The sequence below is a fragment of the Lissotriton helveticus genome, chromosome 3_1 (assembly GCF_964261635.1).
Source record: "Lissotriton helveticus chromosome 3_1, aLisHel1.1, whole genome shotgun sequence".
NCBI classification, from domain to species: domain Eukaryota; kingdom Metazoa; phylum Chordata; class Amphibia; order Caudata; family Salamandridae; genus Lissotriton; species Lissotriton helveticus.
In genome coordinates this window covers 326167659-326194455 of record NC_136061.1, presented here as the reverse complement: position 1 = coordinate 326194455, position 26797 = coordinate 326167659, and the positions used below count along the sequence as shown (strand labels likewise).

Here is a 26797-nt window from a genome sequence, read left to right as displayed (position 1 = left end):
CTCTGTATTTGCGACTGTATTTTCTTTATTTTCGCTACCCCTGGGACCGTTCTTCCCGCTCTGTCTGCTCCCTGCCGCTGCTCCCCGCCGCTGCTCCCTGGCAGCCCGCCCCTTTTTCTCTTCTGTACCCTTCTACCCTTTTCCCCTTCCCATTCGCCACCCCGCTCCCACCTCACAGCTACTCCTCCCTCCCACTGGCCATTTAGAGAGAAGTTCCTCCCTCCCCCTACACCATTTATGGCGGAGACCACGTGCCAAAGACAAGCCCGTCTACGCCCGTCCGCGCCTGGACCGCGCCCAGCGCCAAGACCCCTGGCCCTCGAGGATGCCAGCCCACACGACGGACTTATGACACTGCCACCCTCCACGCACTCAACGCCGGCCGGAACCCCGTCTGCTACCGAGCCACCCCGAAACGCACCCACGGACCCTTCACCTGCCAAGCCTGCAAATTCTCCTGCCTCTGTACCTGCACCGCACCCGCCAAGCCAAGCACCAGCAACAATCACCTCAAGTGCATCCTGTTCAACACCCGCTCTGTCCACAGGCACGCCGTCGAACTCTGGAACCTCCTCGACACAACATCACCAGAAACCTCACAGAAACCTGGATGAACGCCTCCTCAGCCCCCGACATCACCATAGCCATCTCGGATGGCTACAAGATCACCCGGAGGGACCGCGCCAACCAAACCGGAGAAGGCGTCGCCATCGTCCACAGAAACACCATCCGAATCACGACCAACTCCGACGACACCCTCACCGCCTCCGAGCACCTTTACTTCCAGATACACACCGACCCCAAGACCACCCTCAGAGGCACCCTCATCTACAGACCCCCGGGACCGCGCACACAATTCAGCGAAGCCATCGCAGACTTCATCAGCCCACACGCCCTAACCTCCTCAGACTACATCCTCCTAGCGGACCTCAACTTCCACCTAGAGAACAACAACGACAGCAACACTTCCGCCCTGCTGGACAACCTCGCCAACCTCGGACTCAAGCAACTGGTGAACACCCCCACCCACTACGCCGGCCACACGCTGGACCCAATCTTCTCCTCCAGCAAGCACATCTCCTTCAGCCACTCCACCGGACTACACTGGACAGATCACAGCTGCGTCCACTTCACCTTCAGGAGAACCACGACCCACCACCACCCGCAACAGGTTCCCCGCAGAAGCTGGAGTAAGATCACCGCCGACCAGCTCACCACCTCCCTCCCACCAACACGACGGACCCCAACGAAGCAGCCCTCAACCACACACAGTGGCTCACTAACTGCGCCAATGACCTCGCACCACTGAAGAACACTCCCAGCAGACCCGGCAGCAAGAAAGCCTCGTGGTTCACCAATGACCTCAAAAACTCCAAGAAAACCTGCCGCACCCTCGAGAAAGCCTGGCGCCACGACCAGACAACAGAACACATGACAGCCCTCAAGAACGCCACCCGCAAACACCACCAGCTGATCCGCACCACCAAAAGGACAACATTCAAAGAACGACTGGACAACAACACCCACAACAGCAAGGAACTCTTCAGCATCGTTAAAGAGCTCTCCAACCCCAGCGCCTGGAACAATGACATCACACCCTCGCAAGACCTCTGCGACTCACTCGCCTTGTTCTTTCACCGCAAGATCGCCGACATACACAACAGCTTCGGCCCACAGACCACACACCCAACCACCGAACCAGCGCCCCCCACCACCACCCTCTGCACCTGGACCTCGGTCAGCACCGAAGACACCACCCGCACGATGAACACCATCCACTCCGGCTCCCCAACCGACCCCTGTCCACACCACATCTTTAACAAAGCCGACTCCATCATCGCACCCCAACTCCGAGACATCATTAACAGCTCCTTTGCATCCGCCACCTTCCGGGAGAGCTGGAAACATGCCGAGCTCAGCGCCCTCCTGAAGAAACCCACCGCGGACCCCACGGACCTCAAGAACTTCCGCCCCATCTCGCTCCTCCCTTTTCCTGCCAAAGTCATTGAGAAGAACGTCAACAAACAACTCTCCGCCTTCCTTGAGACAAACGGATCCCTCGACCCCTCGCAGTCCGGTTTCCTAGCAAACCACAGCACCGAGACCGCCCTCATCGCAGCTACCGACATCAGGTCCCTGCTCGACAACGGAGAAACAGCTGCCCTCATCCTCCTGGACCTCTCAGCAGCCTTCGACGCCGAATGCCACCTCACCCTGATGCAGCGCCTCAACAACACTGGAATCCAAGGAACAGCCTTGGAGTGGATCATCTCGTTCCTCGCCGGAAGAACTCAGAGAGTCCGCCTCCCCCCGTTCAGATCCGCGGCCACCGAAGTCATCTGTGGCGTCCCGCAAGGATCCTCGCTCAGCCCCACCCTCTTTAACGTCTACATGAGCCCCCTCGCAGCCATTGCACGCCAACACAACCTAAACATCATCTCCTACGCTAACGACACCCAGCTGACCGCTCAGCCCTCCACTGGGCTTGGTCGCCCCACTCACTGCTGCCGCTCCTGCCTGCCTTTGCCGCCTCCTGCCTGCAGATTCCTTCGCTCGCTGCCCGCTGCTCCTGGGAATTTCCCGCTGCTCCTGGGAATTTCCCGCTGCTCCTGGGAATTTCCCGCTGCCCGCTGCTTCTTGGAATTTCCCGCCGCTGCCTCCCTGCGGCCCCGCCCCCCTGTGATTCCATTCACCGCCCCGCTCCCGCCACCCAGCTGCTCCTCCCTCCCGGCTCCTTACTTATGACGCCCCCAGAGCGACCGCGCAGCGGACGCGCGCAGCGGACGCGCGCAGTGGGAGCGCCGATTGAGCGCCGAAGGTGCGCCAAAGGTAAGCCCGTCTGCGCCCGTCCGCGCCTGGCCGGCGCCCAGCGCCAGTACCCCTGGCCCTCCCCGCCGAGGCAAGACGACCCGACTGACCTAAGACGCCGCCACTCTCAACGTACTCAATGCCGGCCGGACCCACGCCTGCTGCCGAGCCACCCCGAGACGCACCCACGGACCCTTCACCTGCTGCACCTGCAAGTTCACCTGCCTCCGAACCTGCCCCGCACCCGCCAAGACAAACACCAGCAGCAACCACCTCAAGTGCATCCTGATCAACACCCTCTCCGTCCACAGACACGCCGTGGAACTCTGGAACCTCCTCGACGCTACATCACCGGACGTCGCCTTCCTCACGGAAACCTGGATGAACGGCTCCTCTGCACCCGACATCGCCATCCCGGACGGGTACAAGATCATCAGGAGGGACCGCATCAACCAGACCGGAGGTGGCATCGCCATCGTCCACAGGAACACCATCCACATCACGACCGACGCCAACGACTCCTTCGCCGCAGCCGAACATCTCCACTTCCAGATTCACACCGACCCTAAGACGACCCTCAGAGGCACCCTCGTCTACAGACCCCCGGGACCACACACACAATTCAGCGAAGACATCACAGACTTCATCAGCCCGCACGCCCTCCCCTCCACCGACTACATCCTCCTCGGGGACCTCAACTTCCAGCTGGAGAACAACAAGGACCGCAACACCACCGCCCTGCTGGAAAACCTCGCCAACCTCGGACTCAAGCAACTGGTCAACACCCCCACCCACTACGCCGGCCACACGCTTGATCCTGTCTTCTCTTCCAGCAAGTACATCACCTTCAGCCATGCCACCGGACTCCACTGGACCGACCACAGCTGCGTCCACTTCAGCTTCAAAAGATCCACGACCCACCACCACCCGCAACAGGTACCTCACAGGAATTGGAGCAAGATCACCGCAGACCAGCTCACCACCTCCCTCAGCCAGAACCCACCCGCCAACACAACGGACCCCAACGAAGCAGCCCGCAACTTCACACAGTGGCTGACCGCCTGCGCCGACGACCTCGCGCCACTAAAGAACCCTCCCAGCAGACCCAGAAGCAAGAAGGCATCCTGGTTCACCGAAGACCTCAAGGACTCCAAGAAGACCTGCCGCACCCTCGAGAAAGCCTGGCTCCTCGACCGGACCACCGACAACATGACCGCCCTCAAACACGCTACCCGCAAGCACCACCAGCTCATCCGCACCACCAAGAAGAAATCCCTGAAGGAACGACTGGACAACAACGCCCACGACAGCAAAGAGCTCTTCACTATCGTCAAGGAGTTCTCCAACCCCAGCACCGGCACCAACGACATCACTCCGTCACAAGACCTCTGCGACTCCCTCGCCTCGTTCTTCCACCGCAAGATCGCCGACATCCACAACAGCTTCGGCGCCCCACCCACGCACCCAACCGTCGAACCAACGCCCCCCACCGCCACCCTTCGCACCTGGACCACGGTGACCACCGAAGACACAGCCCGCACGATGAACACCATCCACTCCGGATCACCGACCGACCCCTGCCCACACCACGTATTCAACAAGGCCGACTCCACCATCGCACCCCAACTCCGGAACATCATCAACGCCTCCTTCAACACCTTCCCGGAGAGCTGGAAGCACGCCGAGATCAGCGCCCTCGTGAAGAAACCTACAGCGGACCCCACCGATCTCAAAAACATCCGCCCCATCTCGCTCCTCCCTTTTCCTGCTAAAGTCATCGAGAAGATCGTCAACAGACAGCTGACCGCCTTCCTCGAGACAAACGGATCCCTCGACCCCTCGCAGTCCGGCTTCAGAGCCAACCACAGCACCGAGACCGCCCTCATCGCAGCCACCGACGACATCCGGACCCTGCTCTACAAGGGGGAAACAGTGGCCCTCATCCTCCTGGACCTCTCCGCTGCGTTCGACACGTCCCCCTCTGCCTGGGACGACTCCTGGTGGCCCCCGGCCCTGGGCACCGCCCCCAAGCCAACGGACCATGCACGCAATCTAGGCTTCATCCTGGATTCCTCTCTCAAGATGACCAAGCAAGTTAACGATGTCTCGTCAACCTGTTTCAACACCCTGCGCATGCTCCGAAAGATCTTCCGATGGATCCCCACCGAAACCAGGAAGACGGTCACCCAGGCCCTTGTCACCAGCCGACTGGACTACGGGAACACCCTCTACGCTGGAACCGTAGCCAAACTCCAAAAAAGACTCCAGCGCATACAGAACGCCTCGGCACGACTCATCCTGGACATCCCCCGTCACAGCCTCATCTCTGCCCATCTGAGAGACCTGCACTGGCTCCCCGTCAGCAAGAGGATCACGTTCAGACTCCTCACCCACGCACACAAGGCTCTCCACCACCTGGGCCCCAAATACCTCAACAGCCGCCTCACACTCTACAAACCCACCCGCCAGCTCCGATCCGCCAGCCTCGCCCTCGCCACCGTCGCACGAATCCGCAAAGCCACCGCCGGAGGAAGATCCTTCTCCTACCTGGCGGCCAAGACATGGAACTCCCTCCCCTCCCCACCCACCTAGGGCTGACCCAGGACTATCTCTCCTTCAGGAAACAACTCAAAACCTGGCCTTTCGAGCAGTAGCGACCCCCCCACACCCAGCGCCTTGAGACCCTAACGGGTGAGTAGCGCGCTATACAAATTTGCTTGATTGATTGATTGATCGTGAAGGAACTCTCCAACCCCAGCTCCAACACCAACGACATCCCACCCTCGCAAGACCTGTGCGACTCGCTGGCCACCTTCTTCCACCGCAAGATAGCAGACATCCACAACAGCTTCAACGCCACGACCGCCCCGACAACCACCGAGACCTTCGCCCCCACAACCACCATCCACACCAAGGGCCCGATGTAGGTAAATCCCATTTACCGATTTTGAAATACCGAATCCTACCGATTCGGTATTCAAAAATCGGTAAATGGGATGTAGGTCCCAACATCTGGATTCGTTACCGAATCCTTAACAATTCTTAAATTACCGATTTGGTAAATACCGAATCGGTAATGCCCATTCATTCCTATGGGCTTTGAAGCCCATAGGAATGATTAGGCATTACCGATTCGGTATTTACCAAATCGGTAATTTAAGAATTCACAAGGGTGCAGGGGGTGTCACTTTGACACCCTCTAGCACCCCCAAAACGGCCATGTGTGCAATGTGGCACACAGACATGCCCTAAGGGCACGTCTGTCTGTCACATGGCACGTGTACATGCACAGATGTGCATGTACACAGGAATCGGTTTTTTACCATGGATTTGTATTCCATGGTAAAATACAGATTCTGTAAGCCATGTGCTGCCGGAACATAGGCTACCTACATTGCATTTTCGGTAATTTTACCGAATCGTTATCATTACCGAATCGGTAAATATTACCGACTCGGTAAATTTACCGATTCGGTAATGATAACGATTCGGTAAAATTACCGAAAATGTGCCCCTACATCTCCATAGCCCTCTACCGATCGGAAACGGCCGAAAATCGGTATTTTCGGCCGATTCCGATCGGTAAAGGGCTACCTACATCGGGCCCCAAGTGCCTGCTCTCCTGGACCAACATCAATGACGATGACACCATCAAAATCATGAACACCATCCACTCTGGATCTCCGTCAGACCCATGCCCACACTACATCTTCAACAAAGCCAGCACATCCATCGCACCCCATCTCTGGAAAGTCATTAACGCCTCCTTCGAGACAGCAATCTTCCCGGAGAGCTGGAAGCACACAGAGATCAACGCCTTACTCAAGAAACCCAATGCGGACCCCAAGGACCTCAAGAACTTATTTATTATTTATTTATTTTATTAAACTTATAATGCGCACAGCTACCCACAGTGGGTTTCCCTGCGCTAGGGACAGACTAGAGAAGAACTAGCAGAGTGAAATTGCAATTAGAAGAACCTCCGACATTACTGCTGAAAATGCCAGGTTTTAAGACCCTTGCGAAAACGGAGAAGATTACATTCCGTCTTCAGGGTCACGGGTAGGGCATTCCACATCTTAGGACCCAAATGGGAGAAAGAACGACCTCCCATTTTAACCAGCCTAAATCTGGGAACGGCGAAATCGCCGTTTCCTGAAGATCGTAATTTTCGGCTGGGCTTATAAGCCTGAACTAGGCCCTGTAGATATTTAGGAGCTAAGCCTTGTTTGATTTTAAATAAATGACACAGGGCTTTAAATTTGATTCGGCTAGGGACTTTAAGCCAATGAAGGTCGTGAAGTGCTGGTGAGGCGGAAGCTCTCCTCTGAACATTTTGGAGAAGCCGGGCAGCCACGTTCTGAACAACTTGGAGTTTTTTAGTTATTTTCTGGTCAGCTCCAAGATAGAGAACGTTACCGTAGTCCAGGCGTGAGATCACAAGTGCCTGGACCACGGTTCTCTGTGTCGAAGAAGGTAACATCCACAAAATCTTCTGAAGCCATTTCAAGATGACAAAACACATTGAGGCCACCTTCACGGCCTGCTGTCTCATAGTAAGATTCTCATCAACGAGAAACCCGAGGTTGCGTACCACGGCCACGGGTAAAGGGATGGAGCCCATGTCGATAGGCCAATGATGGGGGCCCCATAGGTCCTTTCCCTTGCCCAATATCACCACCTCGGTCTTATCACCGTTAAGCTTCAAAAAATTTCTCTTCTTCCATTCAGAGACTCGAGTCAGACCCACTTTCAGTTATGAAATATCATTGCCCTCCTTGTTGGAAAGAGAGAAAATCCGTCCCATCTCCCTGCTCCCGTTCCCGGCAAAGGTCATCCTGAGACGGCTCCAACGCATCCAGAACGCCTCTGCACGCCTGATCCTCGACATCCCTCGCCGCAGCCACATCACACCCCACCTGAGAGACCTGCATTGGCTCCCGGTCAACAAGAGGGTAACCTTCAAGCTCCTCACCCACACACACAAGGCACTCCACAACACCGGACCAACGTACCTCAACAGACGACTCCGCTTCTACATCCCCATCCGCCAGCTCCGCTTCGCCGACCTCGCCCTCGCCATAGTCCCCCGCTTCCGAAGAGCAACCTCCGGTGGCAGTTCGTTCTCCCACCTTGCCGCCAAGACCTGGAGCACCCTCCCCATCCACCTACAGCAGACCCAAGACCTGCTGGCCTTCAAAAAACTCCTCAAAACCTGGCTTTTCGAGTAGTAGCAGCATTCCCCACCCCAGCGCCTTGAGATCCTCACGGGTGAGTAGTGCGCTTTACAAATGATATGATTGATTGATTGATTGATGAAAAAACAGTAAACAATATCACTTCATCTGTAACAATGTTCTTTGCACTCGAGAGAAAGCTCAGAAGGTCCTGAACACCTACATCAACGCAACCTCCTTCCCTGAGACTATAAAAACACACTAAAGTGAGACCACTCCTGAAAAAATTATCCTCTGACCTACCCAAAATTATGAACTACTGACCCATCTCTCAGCTCCACTGTCCAGCAAAAGCCCTTGAGAAAGCGATCAACCAGCAACTCACCCAACACCTAGAAGACCACAACCTTGTGATCCCTCCCAATCTGGATTTGGAGGTAACCATAGCACTGAGACAGCTCTGATTGCAGCCACTGATATCAGAACCCTCCTGGACAGTGGGGAAACAGCAGCCCGCATCCTCCTGGACCTGCCTGCCGCATTTGACACTGTCGCCCACCACATCTTGATCAGCAGACTGCACCACATTGGGATTCAAGGAAACGCCCTCAAATGGGTCACATCATACCTCACCGGCAAAAACCAAAGGATCTGCCTTTCACCGTTGGCCTAAAGCCCAAGTAGATCATCTGTGGAGTACCCCAAGGATCGTCCCTCAACCCGACCCCCTTCAACACCTCCATGACTCCCCTGGCCGCCACCGTCAGATCACACTGACTCAACATCTTCTCCTACTCCAATGATACACAGCGCATCCTCTAACTGTCCGAAGATCCCTCTACCACTAAAGCTAACTTTAACAGATTCATGATGTCAAGGACTGGATGAAGGACAACTGTCTCAAACTCTACACAGAAAAAGGAAGTCCTCATTTTTGCCAGCAACACCTGGCCATGGACTGGCACGTGGTTGCCTGAGGAGCTCGGCACATCCCTTGCCCCAACAAACCAAGCCCGCAACCACGGCATCATCCAGGATAGCAAGCTATCCATGGAGAAGCAAGTCAGCGCAGTCTCATCCGCCTACTTCCTCACCCTTCAGATGCTCTGCAAGATCTTCAGTTGGCTCCCGGCAGACACCAGAAGGACTGTCATGCAGGCCCTCAACACCAGCAGACTAGACTATGGAAACACGCTGCACACCTCCTGAAGAGACTCAAGACAATACAGAACTCAGTGGCAAGTCTCATACTCAACCTCCCCCAGAGGGCCCACATCACTCAACATCTCAAGAAACTACACTGGCTCCATTTCAGAAGAGATGTCAGTTCAAGATGCTGACCTTCTCCTACAAGGCCCTGCACAACGAAGGACCAGCATTCATCAACAAGTGCTTGACCCTCCTCCAACCGACCAGACACCTTAGATCAGTTTCCCTCTGCCTCGCAGACACCCCACGGTTCCGTAGAGCCAACAGCGGAGGACACTCCTTCTTGCACTTGGCAGGTTAGGCTTGAAACAAGCTCCCCCTGCACCTCAGGACCGCACTGTCGCTCCAGCAATTCAGAACAGAACTAAAGACTTGGATGCTTGAATGATCAAACCTCCACGCATCAGCAAACTGCTTTAGCTCCTCCCTACCCTACGGATGATTTGCTGCTCTCTATAAATGTTTGATTGGTTGATTAATTGCGAAACAATTAAATACTGGGGAAACCACATAACATATCGCTAAAATAATGTCATACAGCATATTCATATGAGTTGAGGAAAGAAAAATAATTATAGATGAGCTGGGATGGTAGAGCAAAGAACACTCAAATGAGGAATTTTGAACATCTCGAAGGCAACAAAATGGTGGTCGTTACCAAGGAAAACGGTGTATATCATTTCAATTGCCGAAAACTACAAGCTGGCAGCCTTAAAGGAGAGTTCCCTGTTTACCCTGAAGGTACAGTGTAGTTCTTGAGGTAAAAGTCAAGTTTACTGTGGTGTTCACGCAGCGCTTAAAGGAGTGCACAAAATGGAAGCCATTAACAACTGAGACAACACTTATTTCTTAGAGTGCCAAAAACCAACAAGGTATTTGGTATAGAGAGAAATGTACTTGCCCGCCACACAAGTACAATATCGAGGAACTTCTTGAGGGCGAGAATTGAAGGTTACGAGGTGTTCCCAACTCATCATAGAAATCTCAAAATGAAATGGGATCACTAGCGGACCGTTGGCGCAAAGCTCCGTAGCTACGTGGCCATTTTGCTTGCCGTCTAAGCCATGCCCCTCGATAGCTAGTAATTTAAATAATGACATGTGAGGCCTAGAATAGCTCTGCAGGAGGTTCACAGCAGTGCAGCAGCTATTTATCACCAAAGATGATACTGTACGCAGTCAGGAAGCACAATCAAAAAAAAACTTTTGGAAATGTTTTTATCCCAGTGGTCAAGAAAGATGCCTTGAGTAGTCTAGGCTTACCAACAGAGAGTCGAGTTCTCTCCTGTGGGCTTGTGGATATACAAAGGGTGTGTGCAGTACTTTTGCTGCCTTTATATTTCCTGCATATCAACGCATGACCTCTGAATGTTGCTGTTTTCCTTCATCCAAGTTGCTTAGGTAAATATCACGGAGGAGTTTACAACATGAGCCCTTTATGCCCATCCTGAACGCTCCCAGCTAAAACCCCATCTGTTGACTCCTCCATATCTCTGCTGGTTGTGGCAATCTGCAGAAAGAATGTGATGTGGTGCCGTCTCTGGAACAAGGCTGGTTTACTGCTGCTCAGCCCAAGAATGTCACGGCCTGCTGTGGTCACCTTCCACACTCCATAATTGTAGGATTCCTAGGGAAAAAACGAAAAAAAAACAGGTCTTTAGTTTGGCACCACAGCTCTACTCGTCTTCACACGTTGATTTGTGGTTTGCGGCTACACTAACGTAATTCTGTTTTACATTAAACACTGGTTTTATGAGTAGGTCGGTGTGCGTGGAGCACTGCAGCTTCAACATTGCTTCTGATACTAAAAGATGTATCTTTCCACTGCTATCTTATTTTATTTTTCATTCAGGACTTACTGGGAGGGCATGGCTACTTTACTTGTTATCCTCGTTATTTGCTTGTTCACCCTATCATCCACTCCCCTCTCTTTAACCCCTCTGCTCAGAGCAGAACATGGGAATTAATAAAAAGCATCCCAGGTAAAAATGCTCATCCTTCGTGCAGTCTTTCTCTGTCCATCCATGAATTCACTCTTATATCCTCTTTCTCTACTTCACTAATCACTTTCTCCCTACCTTCTCTCTTCCCCCCCCTCTCTTTCTCTCTGTCGTGAGGCCTACTCGTGCCTGCCGTAGTTAACCTCGGGGAGTTGCAGAAAGTGACAGATGGGCCAAGATTCGCCTTGGGCTTTAACAACGGTCTTCAGGGGCTCCAGTCCACCAGGGTAATACCTGGTGGAATAAAAGCCCTGTCCAGCCCTGCCACCGCTGATCTGTTGCTTCTCTGTTACTCTTGCTGCGTTTTAGTTTTTTTTAATTACTTTTTTCAACTCCGCCACCACCGTTGCATTTTCTCTATTTGTTCACCCGTAACTCCTCCAATGCTCCCTAGTGCTCTGCCGCCAATCCCCATCCTGCTGCTATTTTATTTTTCAGGACGGGCCACATGTAAATTGCTATCACGGCTGCTCACTTCTCGTTTTGCAGTCCAATGCACTTTATTTTTCTTTAACATTCTAAAATGGCTTATGGACCGATATACTTAAAAAATCATACTGCCTGCCAGGTCTGTGCCAAGCATGCAATTACAACGATGCACAAGGCATGCATCGTGATTTTTTTTATTTATTTAAAGAAAATCCACTTTAGAATGGCAGATCTTTACCTGTGTGAACATGCATCACAGGCATTGTGATGCACTGGCGTCCATTTTGGCATTTTTACTTTACCATTCCAACATCATTGATTGCTATTTCAAAATGTAAAAGTAAAAAGGAAAGAATATGCGGAAGCGCCAATCCAAAGAAGCACTGGCAAACCAAAACTAATAGGTTGCTATTCACCTTTTAAAAGTAATATTTATTGGCTTTGCCAGTGCTTGTTTCAAACTAGTAGACACCTGTTTTGAGACGTTTTCAATATTGGTGACTCATGCTTAATTAGATTACTATATGCTTCTTCCTACCGATACCAGAAGCAATTTAAGTGCTTCTGTGCTGTCTCTACTTCCTTGATGTTCTGGTGAAATACTGTTAAAATTCGTGTATCATATTAATGTGTTTTAAGACATTTCAAGGGCACTATGCAAGAACTCTGCTTTTGAAGCTTGACGGCTGGGTGATGCTTTGGTTTAGATAGACATTTAGTCATGAGATCCTTTGTGATTTCAAATGCAATTCCGAAGCAACGCTCTGGTGTTAGATGTCATGTTCCAAGTAACAGTGATATATTGAAATTCTGTAGAACTATAGTCCTTTTGGAAAGTCAGCATATGCATATACTTATTTTTTTCATTTTTTTCTTGTCTCTAGGTCGCTCATGCCTAAACTATCAGACCCAAGATGCAAAATCCAAGCTTTCAAAGAACCTTGAGCAGGTTTTGCTGGACAATGTGGCCCTTCCCTATTTTATTCAGTTCATGGAACTGCGAAGGATGGAACATTTGGTTCGGTTTTGGCTGGAGGCTGAAAGTTTTCGTTCTACCACCTGGTCGCGCATCAGAGCGCACAGCCTAAACACAGTAAAGCAGAGCACCTTAGCAGAACCAGTATCGCCTTCCTTACAGAGGCATGATCCTGAAGTGTCGGGCCAGCCCACCCATGTGGACAGTGTAGTTGAGGGTTCCAACACCACGCAGTCTCTTCTCAACAGGTCGAAAGAAATAGACTTGATGAATAGGTTGAAGAATGCTCAGAACCGGTCAGGTCTGCATCACCATAACTCTCCCATCAACCTAGGAAAATCTCTACCTGCTTCCGCTCAAGTGGAGGAAAGCTCCAGGGGTACAGTCTCAAATAAAAACAGCCCCACTTCTGCACTGAAAGACTTGTCAGGAAAGCTTATGAAGAGTGAGTATTTTTAAAACTTACATATATCAAAAGTAATTGTTGGCTGGTGGATAGGAAAGGTGACTACATATCAAACAAAAATTTGCCTGTAAACAGATCTGGTGTGTTTTCTCTTTCGAGAATTGACTTGTGCAAGGGTACTTATTTGATTTTGAAGAATCCTATAAAACCTAATCCGAGACATTTTTGCCATTTCAAATGTTTAGCTAACTTGCACTCCCCAAACAAGTGAAACATATGGTGGATTTACAATAACCTACCCAGTCAAATGTTGCAGTACGTGTATTTCCTTCACCAGGTGAGTTTTAGAAATATTTGAGATTTTTGCCAAGCTCTAACCCCCAGTATACATCTGTGCCCAAGTACTGGTAAATGGATATTGCTGATGTGTATTAGTATGCAATGTTTGCCCTGGCATTAAGTTAATCATTCTAGTGATCTGACGTATGAAATTGCTAGTGCGAATATTATCTGACGGGAAGACTCCTAACCTCCCTTGGGAACAGTTGCAAGTGGTGTCGTTGATTGAAATGCACATCACATCCTTTTTCAGTCTGCCCTGCACAACCTGTTTTTTTTTAACAAACCCTCTAGAAGGTGCAGATGGAGACGTGCCTAATCCTGGGAAAACTAGTCTGCATAATGGTTTGCTGGCTGCTACAACGCTGGACTTGTGCAATTACCCACCAGCTCCACATCGTCTGCTATACCTTCCCTCAAAACATTATTCTGCTTAACACAGGCAGATTTCCATGAAGTCCAAGTACATTGCACCCACCCTCTCCTCTGCAAAGGACTCACTTGCATGTGATGCCCTACTGTTCATGAGCTTGATTTCCATCCTGTTTAATTTCCTTTTAGAAAAAGAAAATACACTATGGCAATATTATGTAACAGTGCAAGCATTTTAAAACATTGTTTTTTTATTTATAAAAGGGGTTTAGAGGTATTTGATTTGGGTTTGAGCTGTCCTGACCCTCAACTAATGGTATGCCAACACAGAATACTGTTGCAAACAAACATACAAAGTAAATAAGTACCGACGTCTTCTTTATTTTATCCTTACACCACCACTGGTTCCAGTGACCTGGAGAATGTTGGCAAACAAAGGCATGGCACATGCCAAGTGGGGCGAAAGGGAGGGGGCACGAAAAGTACCAATGTACATAAGATTATAACACACCTCCTTTACATAGGGGTAACAAAAGGAAAGGGGAAGAGGCAGCAAGGAACAGGAATAAACGGGAGAGGGGAAGAGCAAAAGGAGGGATGAAGAAACAAGCATTTACAATGCAATGGTTTTGCCTTTGTTAAAGTTCGAGCTATTGGCATTGCTCTTGACACTCTGAAGCTCCACTCTGAAGCTCCACTCTGCACTCTGAAGCTCCACTCTGCACTCTGAAGCTCCACTCTGCACTCTGAAGCTCCACTCTGCACTCTGAAGCTCCACTCTGAAGCTCCACTCTGAAGCTCCACTCTGAAGCTCCACTCTGAAGCTCCACTCTGAAGCTCCACTCTGCACTCTGAATCTGCACTCTGAATCTGCACTCTGAAGCTCCACTCTGCACTCTGAAGCTCCACTCTGCACTCTGAAGCTCCACTCTGAATATGCACTCTGAAGCTCCACTCTGCACTCTGAAGCTCCACTCTGAAGCTCCACTCTGAAGCTCCACTCTGAAGCTCCACTCTGAAGCTCCACTCTGAAGCTCCACTCTGAAGCTCCACTCTGAAGCTCCACTCTGAAGCTTCCACCATCATGGTATCATTAACCAGTGGACCGGAAGCATGCATGGCTCCTGCCCCTGGCAGAGCCGTGGCACCCCGTCTTTGCCTTAGCTCACCTCCAAAAAACAACCCCAACACACTTTGAATGCAACTGTCCAATCAATATCCACTGCCTTAATGCCAATCGCCAAGGAGGCCCGGCCCTGGGAGACAACCCCTTATGAAACCTCTTGCCTTACTCTCCTCTCCTCCTGAAGGCCAGGGCAATAGAAACAGAGGGGTAAACCAACCGTCTCCACCTACGGTGGCCCCATGTGTTCAGCTACCATCCTAGCAGGTGAGCAACACTAGGATGCTGTACACTCTGTCGCCCTGCGTGTGACGTTGCCAGCTGCATCTATACCGGTCTTTAAATGATACGCTGCACCTTCCCCACAATAAAAAATATACACACATATATAGTTTGACAAGCATACGGGGCCTTCAAAGGGGACGTGCAGTGAAGGGAAGAAAGTAAACAGTTTTGTTTACCTTCTCCTGCATCAGTGACAATCACCACAAATAGACATTCTAAAATATTGCTGTTTGATGACGTCTGCTTGGGTTTTTGCGGCATATTGTGACAACACTGATTGTACTGACCCATATAAAAGCCAACAAATCTCTTTAATACCTTGATATACAGGGTTGGCTACCTGTCTTAGGGACTACCACTGCATTATGCTCGCAGGAAGTAGGTGGGGAAATGAGGCATGAGAAATGTGTATGGTAGGCAATGAAGAAAACCCCATCTACAAATGCACAGTCCTTTTCCTTTGTTCCAGTGGTTGGACATTGTTCGTTGTACCCCCCGCACTGACTCTTGACAAACTGTTTCTTGTTCGCCCCGCGCACAATTCCCAAGGGTCTCACTGTTGGATTCTGGGAAATGAAGTCCCTCTACACAACGGGACTCAACGCAGGTGTGGAAATTGGCTGAAAGGGGGAGGAGCGTACCTGCTCCAACAAGGTACATGGGGGTTGAACTCACCACTATGCTGTGAATGCACAGTTGGGACGCTTTGGGCGCTGAGGAAGGCAGTGGTCTGCCGAAATGCATTCGCCAGTTTTTTCATTAAAGTTGCTTCCAACTGTATCCTCCTGGGTCTCTGCCTCGTTCCTTTGGAGGGAGTTTTGTGTTCATATATATATGTGTGTGTGTGTGTGTGTGTGTGTGTACGTGTGTGTGTGTGTACGTGTGTGTGTGTGTGTGTGTGTGTGTACGTGTGTGTGTGTACGTGTGTGTGTGTGTGTGTGTGTGTGTGTACGTGTGTGTGTGTACGTGTGTGTGTGTGTGTGTATATGTGGATTCTGTATGGCGAGAACCTAACCAAAAGGCAGCACAGCTCTGTACAGTGTCAAAGGCAAGCAGTCACTATTCCAAAATGACAGCCTTTTTGGCAACCCGAGATCAGCATCTGACAACAGATCACTCCCATGTCCTTCCACAAAACGGATGCCAATGGAAAAACTCTGAGAACATGTGATCCACAACATTTGGAACAGTTTGAACCGGATTTGTAGACAACAAAAAAAGATTGTTCTAAGCTCAAAAGGAAACTCAAGAATGTCCTATGCCAGGCCTTCTCTGGACTCACTCCTGGACCTTCTGACCCCTGGATTTGTGTCAGCTGAGCCGAACTTCCCTACCAACTCTGGGACAATCTCAGTCGATGTCAACAAAGAGGCTACTTATATCCGCCACTTACAACAGGAGCTTCAAGGCAGTCTTCCAGAAACTGAGCTTATGTGCTTTTCTCAAAGGGGGGGCTTTGAGGGTATCGGGTGTGTTTCTGCAACGCTAAATCTGATCCACTCCTTAAAAAGAGCAGCAATGGCGATTCTGCCAGAAACCTCTGGCCACCATGGGGACATCAAAACACAATGCAGTTTCGTGATGCATGCACTGCACAAGCAGTAGACAACAGTTTACACCTGCTGTTTGTAGACACCCCAGGGGGCTGGACAGAATAGCATGCGAGGCCCGCCCTGTAGACTGCACTCTGTAGCAATCTCTAATGCAAGATTACTGATGGAACAGTTTGTGCCTCAGTTATACGGACAGTGATTTTCAAGACCAGCTTATCCAGCACAAAGCACCACGCAACAAACTGGTGCCGCCTCACAGCTCTGCTCTTTATAACACAGACACATCACGTTAGACAAAGCAGGTCTCACTTTCAATCAGCTGTTTTTTCGCCAACATCTGGGAATGGCCTCCAGAGTCGTTAACCAAAGTTTGTATTGCCTGCAGCGTCGAAAATGGTCTAGAAAGATGGTTTTAGAAAAAGGCACATCGCCACTGAGTGGCTGTCAGAACCTGGTGAGCCTGGTAGAACATGGTGGGGTCAATGCGGTTCCCAGTAAACCAAAGTCACAACTGGTCCTAACCGGTACTGCCTTGGCTGCACAAGTAGAGGGGTGGAATAATCTGCAGGAATTCAATATGGACGCCTGCGCTCATGCATTCCAAGTATTTTTGCTAAAACAAAGGTGTACTTGCTGCATGGCTTCACAGAGGTGTCCGGAATACCCTATGTGGTACCAAATTTGGGGCACTTGAATTTTTTGGAACTCACAATTGGCTCATTACAAGCTACAACCATTAAAATTCGCCACACAGCCCCGAAAACGCGAGCCTCCTATTCGCCTACGTGAACACACAATCACTGAAATTAAAATGTAAAACTGCCGGCCCTCTCTATCCTAGAACACCCGTATGCTACCAAAAAAGTGCCGTTATACTAGTAATATACGTGCATCACCTCTTCTGAAAAGTGCTGGTACTCTCAAATTATAGAAGTGCCTGCCTGTCCATCGTAAGCAATGTGTGTTACTAACACTGCAGGGTGTAAATACTACACATGGTTTTTCCCTGTAGGGTGTCAGAAGATAAGTCTGTTGTACTATCCCGTGTACAAGTTACTGCTGGTGCTGTCTTACAAGAAACCCTGCTGCTGCCCCTGTGAAAGCTTGAACTGTAGATGTGTGCTAGTCTGCACTTGTACAGCGCTCTCGACGCAGCAGCAAGAGAAACATCTGGAGAGAGGAAGCCAGCTCCCAACAAGCAAACAGCACTTAACCCGGGACATAGGGCAGCAACGAGCCAGGTCACTGCCCTCTGTCCTTGGGACAGACAGAGAGCCGCCTGCACTTGGAAAGCCCTTCCAACCTACTGGGAACAAGAGCGAGTGGTCTTAGGTTACGAATGTTCTTAGGTCTGACAAAGAACGTATAATGCAAGCCTTTGCCTACTTGAGACACGATGCTCTATTAGAGACGGGCCCATGTGGAACAGCAGGGCTGAAAGAGGCACGCCAAGCGCGTGAGCTTACCCCATGGTCCTGCCTTCGGAAGCAGCCGGACCAGCTTGCAGCTCTGCCCAACTTTCTTTTCCTGAAGTCTCGAAGAGCCGCTGCGAGCGAAGTGAAAGCGAGTCACTTCCTGAAACAGCACGCCCGCCTCCGCGAGCTCCGAAGGGGTGGCCTCTGCCTGTCGTGACATCAAGGCAGACAGGGCGCACCTCGCCGCTGCCGAGGCTGCCTCATGGTGGGAGGCCGTCTTAAAGGAACATTGTCATTTCCACCGAGGTCAGTATCTGCAGGAACACACTGATGCTTCAGTATGAAGAAAGAAACCTTTGTTTAATTTCCCACACCAGGAAACAAGCGGGAGGGGGAGCAAGGGAGGTGCCGGCAATGCCGGAACAGAATCGGGGGCGTTCCCGGCGTCGCGTGACGTCGGCAAAAGCCAAAGAATGTCGGGAACGCCCCCGTGTCTGGTCCGGCATTGACGGACAGGCCCCTCGTCCAATGGCAAGGCTCCATTTACGGAGCCAGCCAATCAATGACGAGGGCCGACCCAAAGCCACACTACAGTTCTCATCAGGTTTTCGCCTGCGCGAAAAAGCTGCGCAGAGCGCAGCTTTCGCCAGGCAAAACCTAAAAAGGATGCTTTGAAAAAACACAATAAGAGCAACAATATGCTGTAATTGAAAACACATATGAGCTGATAATAATAAAATATCACTATAACAATTTAGGAGACTCACAGAAACTTCCCCGTGCCTATTTACAAGTACGGATGCCAGTTGAAAAAGATGTTAATTGCCTTGCTATTATATTCTTTATAAACTATATGTTGCACTGTTATTTGCAAACGTTTGAGTTTGATAATTGTATCTGGAACTGTGCCAGACAGAGTTAATGTTATGTTTCTAGTAATTTCCTAGCATGCGTCTTCCACTATTGTGACTTTTTAGATATTGTGTGTTACCCAGGATGCACCACACACGGTTTGGGTTATCTAGAAAGTGCGTGTTGCTACATGTGACTCTGCTGTATATGTAAGTGGGTACACATTTCTGGTAGGCTGAGGAACCAGTTCCAAGACCTGTACTAGCTTTCTCAGTCAGTGCTAGTTTGCAGGATATATTGCTTCGTTGCACATGCTCAGCTGGTCATACTGATATGCATTCAGGAGGGTGGCATGCCTAAGGAACCAGGATATATACTTGTGGTGATGGAGGCGCACATTGCAGGGGCAAGGGTAATGAGTTGTGCTGGCTAAGGTGCAGTGATGAGTGCAATGAAACGACGAGGCGAGGGGTGCTTGATTCCATCTACATTACCCTGGAAGCTGCGCAAGGGAATGTGGTGATGGTGCATTTAGTATGGCCATTTGTATCTGACCATGTGGGGCGTTTGAGATGGGATCTTTGTGGCTTCACGCTACTGAAAGCATTAGAGTTTTAGCGGTTAATTCAGTACATTAATTGAACTGTCTTGCACTGAGTGGTAGAGCACTTTCGTTTTCTTTAACAAATGCCTGAAACCTTTAGTTTGATTCCTTTTTTAATTCTATTTTATTGCATTTATTGATGTCGTTATAAATGAAAATTATTAATGTAATACAAAGACATGTATGTTTAATACAGTTAGAATATTTAAATAACATTCAGTGATACATTCTTAATAAAATAGAAAAGCCTTCAGTGTACAACTAAATAAAATGTCATAAAAGATGGGGAGCACAATTGGACAAAGAGTTAAAGTAGACCAAGATGGAAAGGATTTGAAGAAGAGAACAAACATTTGCAATGCAATAGGTCTCGCATTAATTAAGTTTGAGCTATTGGCATTGCGAAATATTGCAGCACCAATTGCAACAAAAGTCTATTAATTTTAGGCCAAAACAATTTGTATTTATTTTTGTAGCAATGGTTGCATGCTGCGCTTTAGATGAATATGTTTAAAAGTAAAGTGCGCCATACTGCGATTGCTACAATAGGTAATTGTGGATGCGTTAACAATTGATGTGTGCACTGATGGCTGGTGGTGTGTGTGCCTGTAGAAATTGTGCACTGATGGCTGGTGGTGTGTGTGCCTGGTGGAAGTGTGCACTGCCAGCTGGTGGTGTGTGTGCCTGGTGAAAGCGTGCACTGACGACTGGTGGTGTGTGTGTGCCTGGTGAAAGCATGCCCTGGCTGGTGGTGGTGTGTGTGTGCCTGGTGAAAGCGTGCACTGACGGCTGGTGGTGTGTGCCTGGTAGAAGTGTGCACTGCCGGCTGGTGGTGTGTGTGCCTGGTGAAAGCGTGCCCTGACGGCTGGTGTTGTGTGTGTGCCTGGTGAAAGCGTGCACTGACGGCTGGTGGTGTGTGCCTGGTAGAAGCGTGCACTGACGGCTGGTGGTGTTTGTGCCCGGTGAAAGCGTGCACTGACGACTGATGGTGTCTGTGCCTGGTGAAAGTGTGCACTGACGATGTGATTGTGTGTGGGATTGTGGTTGTGTGTGTGGCTGTGGTTGTGTGTGTGGTTGTGATTGTGTGTGGTTGTGTGTGTGTGTGGTAGTGTGGGTAGTTGTGTGTGGTTGTGGTGTTGTGTGTTCTGTTTGTGGTTGTGTGTGGGGTTGTGTGTGTGTTTGTGGTTGTGTGTGTGTGGTTGTGTGTGTGGTTGTGTGTGGTTCTGTGTGTGTGGTGGTGGTGTGTGTGTGTGGTGGTGTGTGTGTGGTGGTTGTGTGTCTGGTTGTGTGTGGTTGAGTGTGTGATTGTGTGTGTGTTGTGTTTGTGTGTGGTTTGTGTGGTTGTGTGTGGTGGTTGTGTGTGGTGGTTGTGCGTCTGGTTGTGTGTGTGTGTGTGTGATTGTGTGTGTGGTTGTGTGTGTTGTGTCTGTGGTTGTGTGTGTTGTGTTTGTGGTGTGTGTGTGGTTGTGGGTGTGTGTGTGGTTGTGTGTGTGGTTGTGTGTGTGGTTGTGTGTGGTTGTGTGTGGTTGTGTGTGGTTGTGTGTGGTTGTGTGTGTGGTTGTGTGTGTGGTTGTGTGTGTGGTTGTGTGTGTGGTTGGGTGTGTGGTTGTGGGTGTGGGGTTGTGTGTGTGTGGTTGTGTGTGTGTGGTTGTGTGTGTGTGTGTGTGGTTGGGTGTGGTTGGGTGTGGTTGTGTGTGTGGTTGTGTGTGTGGTTGTGTGTGTGGGGTTTGGTGTGTGTGTGGGGTTGGGTGTGGGGTTGTGTGTGTGTGGTTGTGTGTGGTTGTGTGTGTGGGGTTGTGTGTGGTTGTTGTGTGTGTGTGGCTGTGTGTATGTGGTTGTGTGTGTGGTTGTGAGTATGTGTGTGTGTGGTTGTGTTTGTGCGGTTGTATGTGTTGTGTGTGTGGTTGTGTGTGTCTGGGTGTGGTTGGGTGTGTTTGGGTGTGTTTGTGGGTGTGGTTGTGCATCTGGTTTGTGTGTGCTTGTGGTTGTGTGTGTATTTGTGATTGTGTGTGTGTGTGGTTGTTGTGTGTGTAGTTGTGATTGTGTGTGTGTGGTTGTTGTGTGTGCGTGGCTGTGGCTGTGTGTGTGGTTGTTGTGTGTGTGTGCATGGCTGTGTGTGTGGTTGTGCGTGTGGTTGTGCGTATGGTGGTGTGTGGTTGGGTGTGTGGTTGGGTGTGTGGTTGGGTGTGTGACAGTAATACTAAAAGCTCTGCTATCTGATCGCATGTCTGGAAAATGTAGGTAACCTGAGGGATAGCACCTCTGATCTGAGTAAACTGTTGGATAGGCCGCCAACCTGAAACCTGAACCACTAAGATCTGTTGAATGAGATGGTTCTGTTGCTTGTTCAATGCACTATATACACATAATGCCAATAAGCTTCAAGCCTGTTGCCCCAATGTCACCTGATGTATACACGGCTGTATATGTTACGAGCCTGTACTTTCTGATTGAGTCAAGAGATAACGCTGCTGTTGGAGGCAAGAGATGATTGTGATTGTAAGGACAGCCCTGCTACTTGAAGCCTGCGTTACCTGAAGGATAGTTCTGCTTTATAGGGCCTGAACCTGTGTACCTTCAGGAACAGCTGTGGTTGCTAGGGGATACAGAGGAATGCATTTTCTGAGTTATAGCTCTACTGTTTGAGGACTAAGCCTGGAAATTCCATGTGAGCTGCAGGATATCTCTATGGCCTGTGGCTAGAAGGCAATGCTAACCTGACAGCTAGATCTGCCGTAGGATGCCTCTGTGATCTGTAACCTGAAAAACAACGTCGCTGTCTGAGGACTGAGCTGTACGAGCTCTGTAACGTGAGAGATAGCGCTGCTTCATGCTGCTACTTGTACCTCGTATAACTTGAGAGACATCTCGGCTGTCAGGAAGCCTTATAGTCAACCTGACATGAGAGTTGGTGCTCTTGTATGAAACTTGAGCCTGTGTAAAATAAGAGCTGGTGCTGCTGTACCCGAGATATCGCTCTGCTGCCTGGGAGTTAAAACTGTGTGAGCTTCTGTAAAACTGCGAGCCCGACTACCTGAAGAGGGCTTCAGTTGTGCAAGGTATGGGGTGGCTGCTAGCGTTCTAAGGAGTTGGTCACTGGGTAATGAAGGGCAGGGCACGGCGTCGAAACCAAGCAGGGGCCAGAAAGATGGCGAGAAAGATGTCGGCATGAGAGGGCCGTATATACCATTCCGGGAGACAGATCAGCCGCACACAGGCCCAGACCGAGAGATTAGCAGGTGGAGAGGGGGGCTGCATCCCTACCATGTGCATTCAGTAGGGATTACAGGGAAGGCTATCTGTCACTATGCACGCACAATCTGCAGAATTGCAAGCCGTAGGCTGTGGAACAACCATTCTCGAAATTTCTCTAGTGTGCAATGCATTCTTCAACATAATCGTAAGAGAGAAAACGTAAAACGCTAAACAGAAAAAGCAAACATCCTATAAAATGTAAGAATGAATAGAAAAAAAACATTGATTACAGTGTCTATATGACTTGTACTCTTGCTCAGAGACAAAGATGAAACAAAGGAAACAAAAGCATGTATCTAAAAGAAAACACTGCTAGAAATATTAAGGTAGATAGAAACAGCAAATGGACAAAAACGCAAGCAGTCATAGAAAAAACGTATAAAAAAGCAAAACACATAGGAATTACATGTGAAATGAAAGGCAAACATGAGAGGAAAATTAAAACACGAGCAAAGAGCGCTAACTGGGAGTGCAGTCGACCATAAAGCAAATAGAGCAGTACATTTGCAACTGAGATGCACACTTCCCTTCCGGCAGGGTTGGATTGGGATTAAAAATCGGCCCGGGCACGGATCGCTTTGAAGTAGCTCACGACCTGGTGGCCGTGAAAGTGAGAGCAATTAGGGGGGAGGAGAAGTGAGGCCAGCGCGCACTGAGCATGATGGGGAAGCCTGTGGGAGGGAGGCTGATTGCTTTGATGTGGAGAGCATCAGGAAAGCTAAACCAGCAGGTGGATGGGAGCGCGTTCACGAGACCACATGCACTTGTGGAAATCCGCCGGCTGGTTTAGCTTTCCTGATGCAACACTAAAATTCTCCCCTATCCATTCCTGCGGAATGGGATAGGCTCGACCTAAAAAACGGGAAAGAACATTAACATGTCCCCTGCTCAAATTAATTACATATTTTCCTATACTAATTGTGGCGCCGCGGCCAGGGCGACTGACGCTGGAATCTGGGGACCACGGTTCGATCCCCGGCTCCGGCGGCAGGTCAGCCCACCACCATGTGACTCTGGGCAATAGCTCGCTTAATCTTCCCGACGGCCCCCCAGCGCCTAGAGACCCTTACGGGTGATTGTGCGCTTTACAATTGTGGACTTTACTTTACTTTAATTCATACTAATCCTTTTTTAGGTCTCGCCTACGCAGCGCGCATGCGTTGCATAGGCGGAGACCTCTTGGAATCGATTAGCTTTTTAGGCCAAAAACGTGCTCGCATTGCGTTCAATGGCAACGCATGCACGTTTGGCGATTCCATTGCTAACGAGCTTTGGCGACATCTGTTTGTAATTAACTTGCAAACAGATGGTGCCCCTGCTCGCTCCCGCAAGGGAAACAGGCTCAGGCCCCCTCCTCTCTCCCCTCTCCCTGCTGCCTCCTCCTCTCCTTGTTCTCGCCTCCTCCACCCTCCCCCGTGCCCCTCTAAACAAACAAGGAAGTAGAACAGCATAAGATCCTATACATTGCTTAACAGTGGAATATGCTAAAAACTTGTATTAATTTTTGGTCATCGCTCCTCATTTAAAGAGACTGTGCATGCGTTCTTAACTCCGCAGCCTGGGTTTAAAACTGCAAACATCCAGGCAGCATCAGCAATAGATACCAATATTACTGGCAGGCAAAAATGTACATTGTGACCGCCCCCAAAAGCCTCACCCATCCATACACAGAGCACTCCATGAATACAAGTTTGTGTCGTGGTCCTGCGGCTGGTGTTGATTGCAGCTTCTGGTGCTGCTGCCTGTGCAACTGGGTTGCATTTGTGTCAGAGGTCTGATCCCGGCCACGCATCTGCAGCTTTGTAGGGGCCTTCACCTCCGCGGGCCTGAAAGCGAGAAGCCGGGCACGGCCTAATGCGCATTAACACCACAAAGGCTACGGGGAGGCCGAGCGAGAGGATGAACTTTAATTTACTGAAGATTTATTAAGCCTCATGAAACCAGGCCAGAACCTCCCAACTTCTCTATCATATACCCCTCCACCGGAGGAGAGCCCTTTGTTTTAGCTGGGACAGGGAGGGGGCTCATTGAGGATTACTCAGCTACAACTCTCGTTGTGCATAAAAGGACGAAAGAGACAGGGAAGCGGGCTCTCCAGCAAGGGTTCACGGCTTCACGCTCTGCACAAAAAACAGGCAAATATGCCGGGAATGCCCTTTGACAGCTGCGCCCAACCTTCAACTTTTATTCTTTTTGGGGACTTGTTTACCCAAGCAGATTGATGCGCGTGGCAGAGCGCCATTCCAAGGTGTTCATGTGAAACTGCTCCACAAAGGTGAGCGCCGTGGGGGAGGGGCGGTCGCACTAGAACACTAACTTTTCCGTAGGATTTTTTTGTTTTTTTTCCCCTGTCTCCCGTACCCCTCAGATTCCCGGCTTCAACTTGCTACCATCGGCCTATTTGCTTGATGCGTCTGGCCTGCTTTTCAGGATGCAAGTGCTGAGTCTGCGTTACTGGCCACCCCCTCATTTACTTACTCTGCTGGCCCTGACGTCTGACATCTGAGAGCCTGCAGAGTAGCAGTTGTTCCCATTTGGTTTCACCTTTTCTTGTGTTGTTCTACTGCCAACACCGGGTCCTCTCAACTGTAGAACTGTTCTTGCCCCCGTTTGTAAGTTGGGTGGTTGGTAAGATCTTATTTCAGAATGCCATACAAGGGAGAAAAACAATAGATTGGAACTGCACCACTTTTCTTAACATATGTGTAAGAGAGGATAGAGAATGGCACTTATTCATTTTTTTCCCCAAAAGCTTTATTATTAGTTTAGAACAATGAAATCAACCAACTGGTATCGCACAGTAGTGAATGTGTACAGGTGCACAATTGAAAATCATTACACACATAACAAAGCACCCCAAACAGTCATCAAATCAAGGAACGTTACTAACATGTTATTATCTTGCTGGTCACCTCTCGCAAAACTCCCCTAGATTCGAGGGTCAGCGCAATAGGTCAGAGCAAAGACACTGATCTTCTCAAAGAAATCAGTCTCCGGGCCGATAGTACTGGTCATCCACTAACGAGGAAAGTCAGTATCTGCAAATGTAGAAATGTGTAAAGCAAAAGAAACAAGCATTGGCATAGCCAATAGGTCTCGCCTTTGGGACCTTATAAGTGCTTAGCCATGCAACAGTTGATGTTGTTGCACCAAGGATAATGTGCTATATAACTAAATACTTATAAGGTCCCAAAAACGAGACCTTTTGGCTATGCCAATGCTTGTTGGGTTTGGAGTAGCATGTTACTCGTCGAAAAAGCGATTAAACAGCAGGGTGGGTAGTAAGCGCTATATAAATGCAATTACAGTTACCAGTCATTAACGGCCAGCTCCAGAGTTGGTGAGGGGCTTTAACGAGGGAACAGGCCTTTAATGGCAGATAAAGCCCACAATGGAGAGCTCTAAGACTAATATAAGAGTCCACCACTAGAGGGCCGAATGTTCTAATTACAGAGGCCCTTTGGGCGCCGTGAGGCCTTTGTTCACAGCAACAGCTGTGAGCAAAGATTGGAATGTTGGAGCTCCGGGCTTCTACTGGCCATTAGAAGCCCGGAGCACTCCGTTGTCTGCAGTTTCAGTGTTGTAATATAGGATACAGGGATTAGCGCGAGACAATGGTGCTGTCAGAGGTGTTTAATGCTGATTGCAGAGTAGTGGTTGGATCTGTTTAGTACCATAGAATAGCACTACATTGTCACCGGTATGCCGTGTGGCACTGAGCTGGTTGCATGAGCTTTAGAAGTTTGTGAGACCAGCGGGACGTGTTGTGTTTGCTGAAGAATGGTTACAGTGTTGTTTGCTTCAGCGGGTTGTAATGTAGTCTTGCTGCCATTGCTAATTCCAATGATGATACCATCCCTTATTGTATGTGCATTACATTTTACTGGTGTACCCCTCTGCATGTATGCATTAAAGGGTATACAGAAATACCCTGATATTTAAGGAGCCCAAATTACAGAGGTCTGCCCCTCTAACCACCGATGTGTTCTGACAGG

The 26797-nt window shown here is 49.8% G+C and overlaps 1 protein-coding gene across 3 annotated transcripts in view; it reads left to right on the top strand.

Annotated features, from left to right (window-relative positions):
- Positions 1 to 26797, top strand: part of AKAP10 (A-kinase anchoring protein 10) — a 522318-nt gene that overhangs the window by 225279 nt on the left and 270242 nt on the right. For all 3 annotated transcript variants that reach the window (XM_078679922.1, XM_078679919.1, XM_078679921.1), the window contains one exon: positions 12507 to 13043. In XM_078679922.1, the coding sequence (XP_078536048.1) occupies positions 12507 to 13043 (537 nt within the window). The remainder of the gene's footprint in view (positions 1 to 12506; positions 13044 to 26797) is intronic.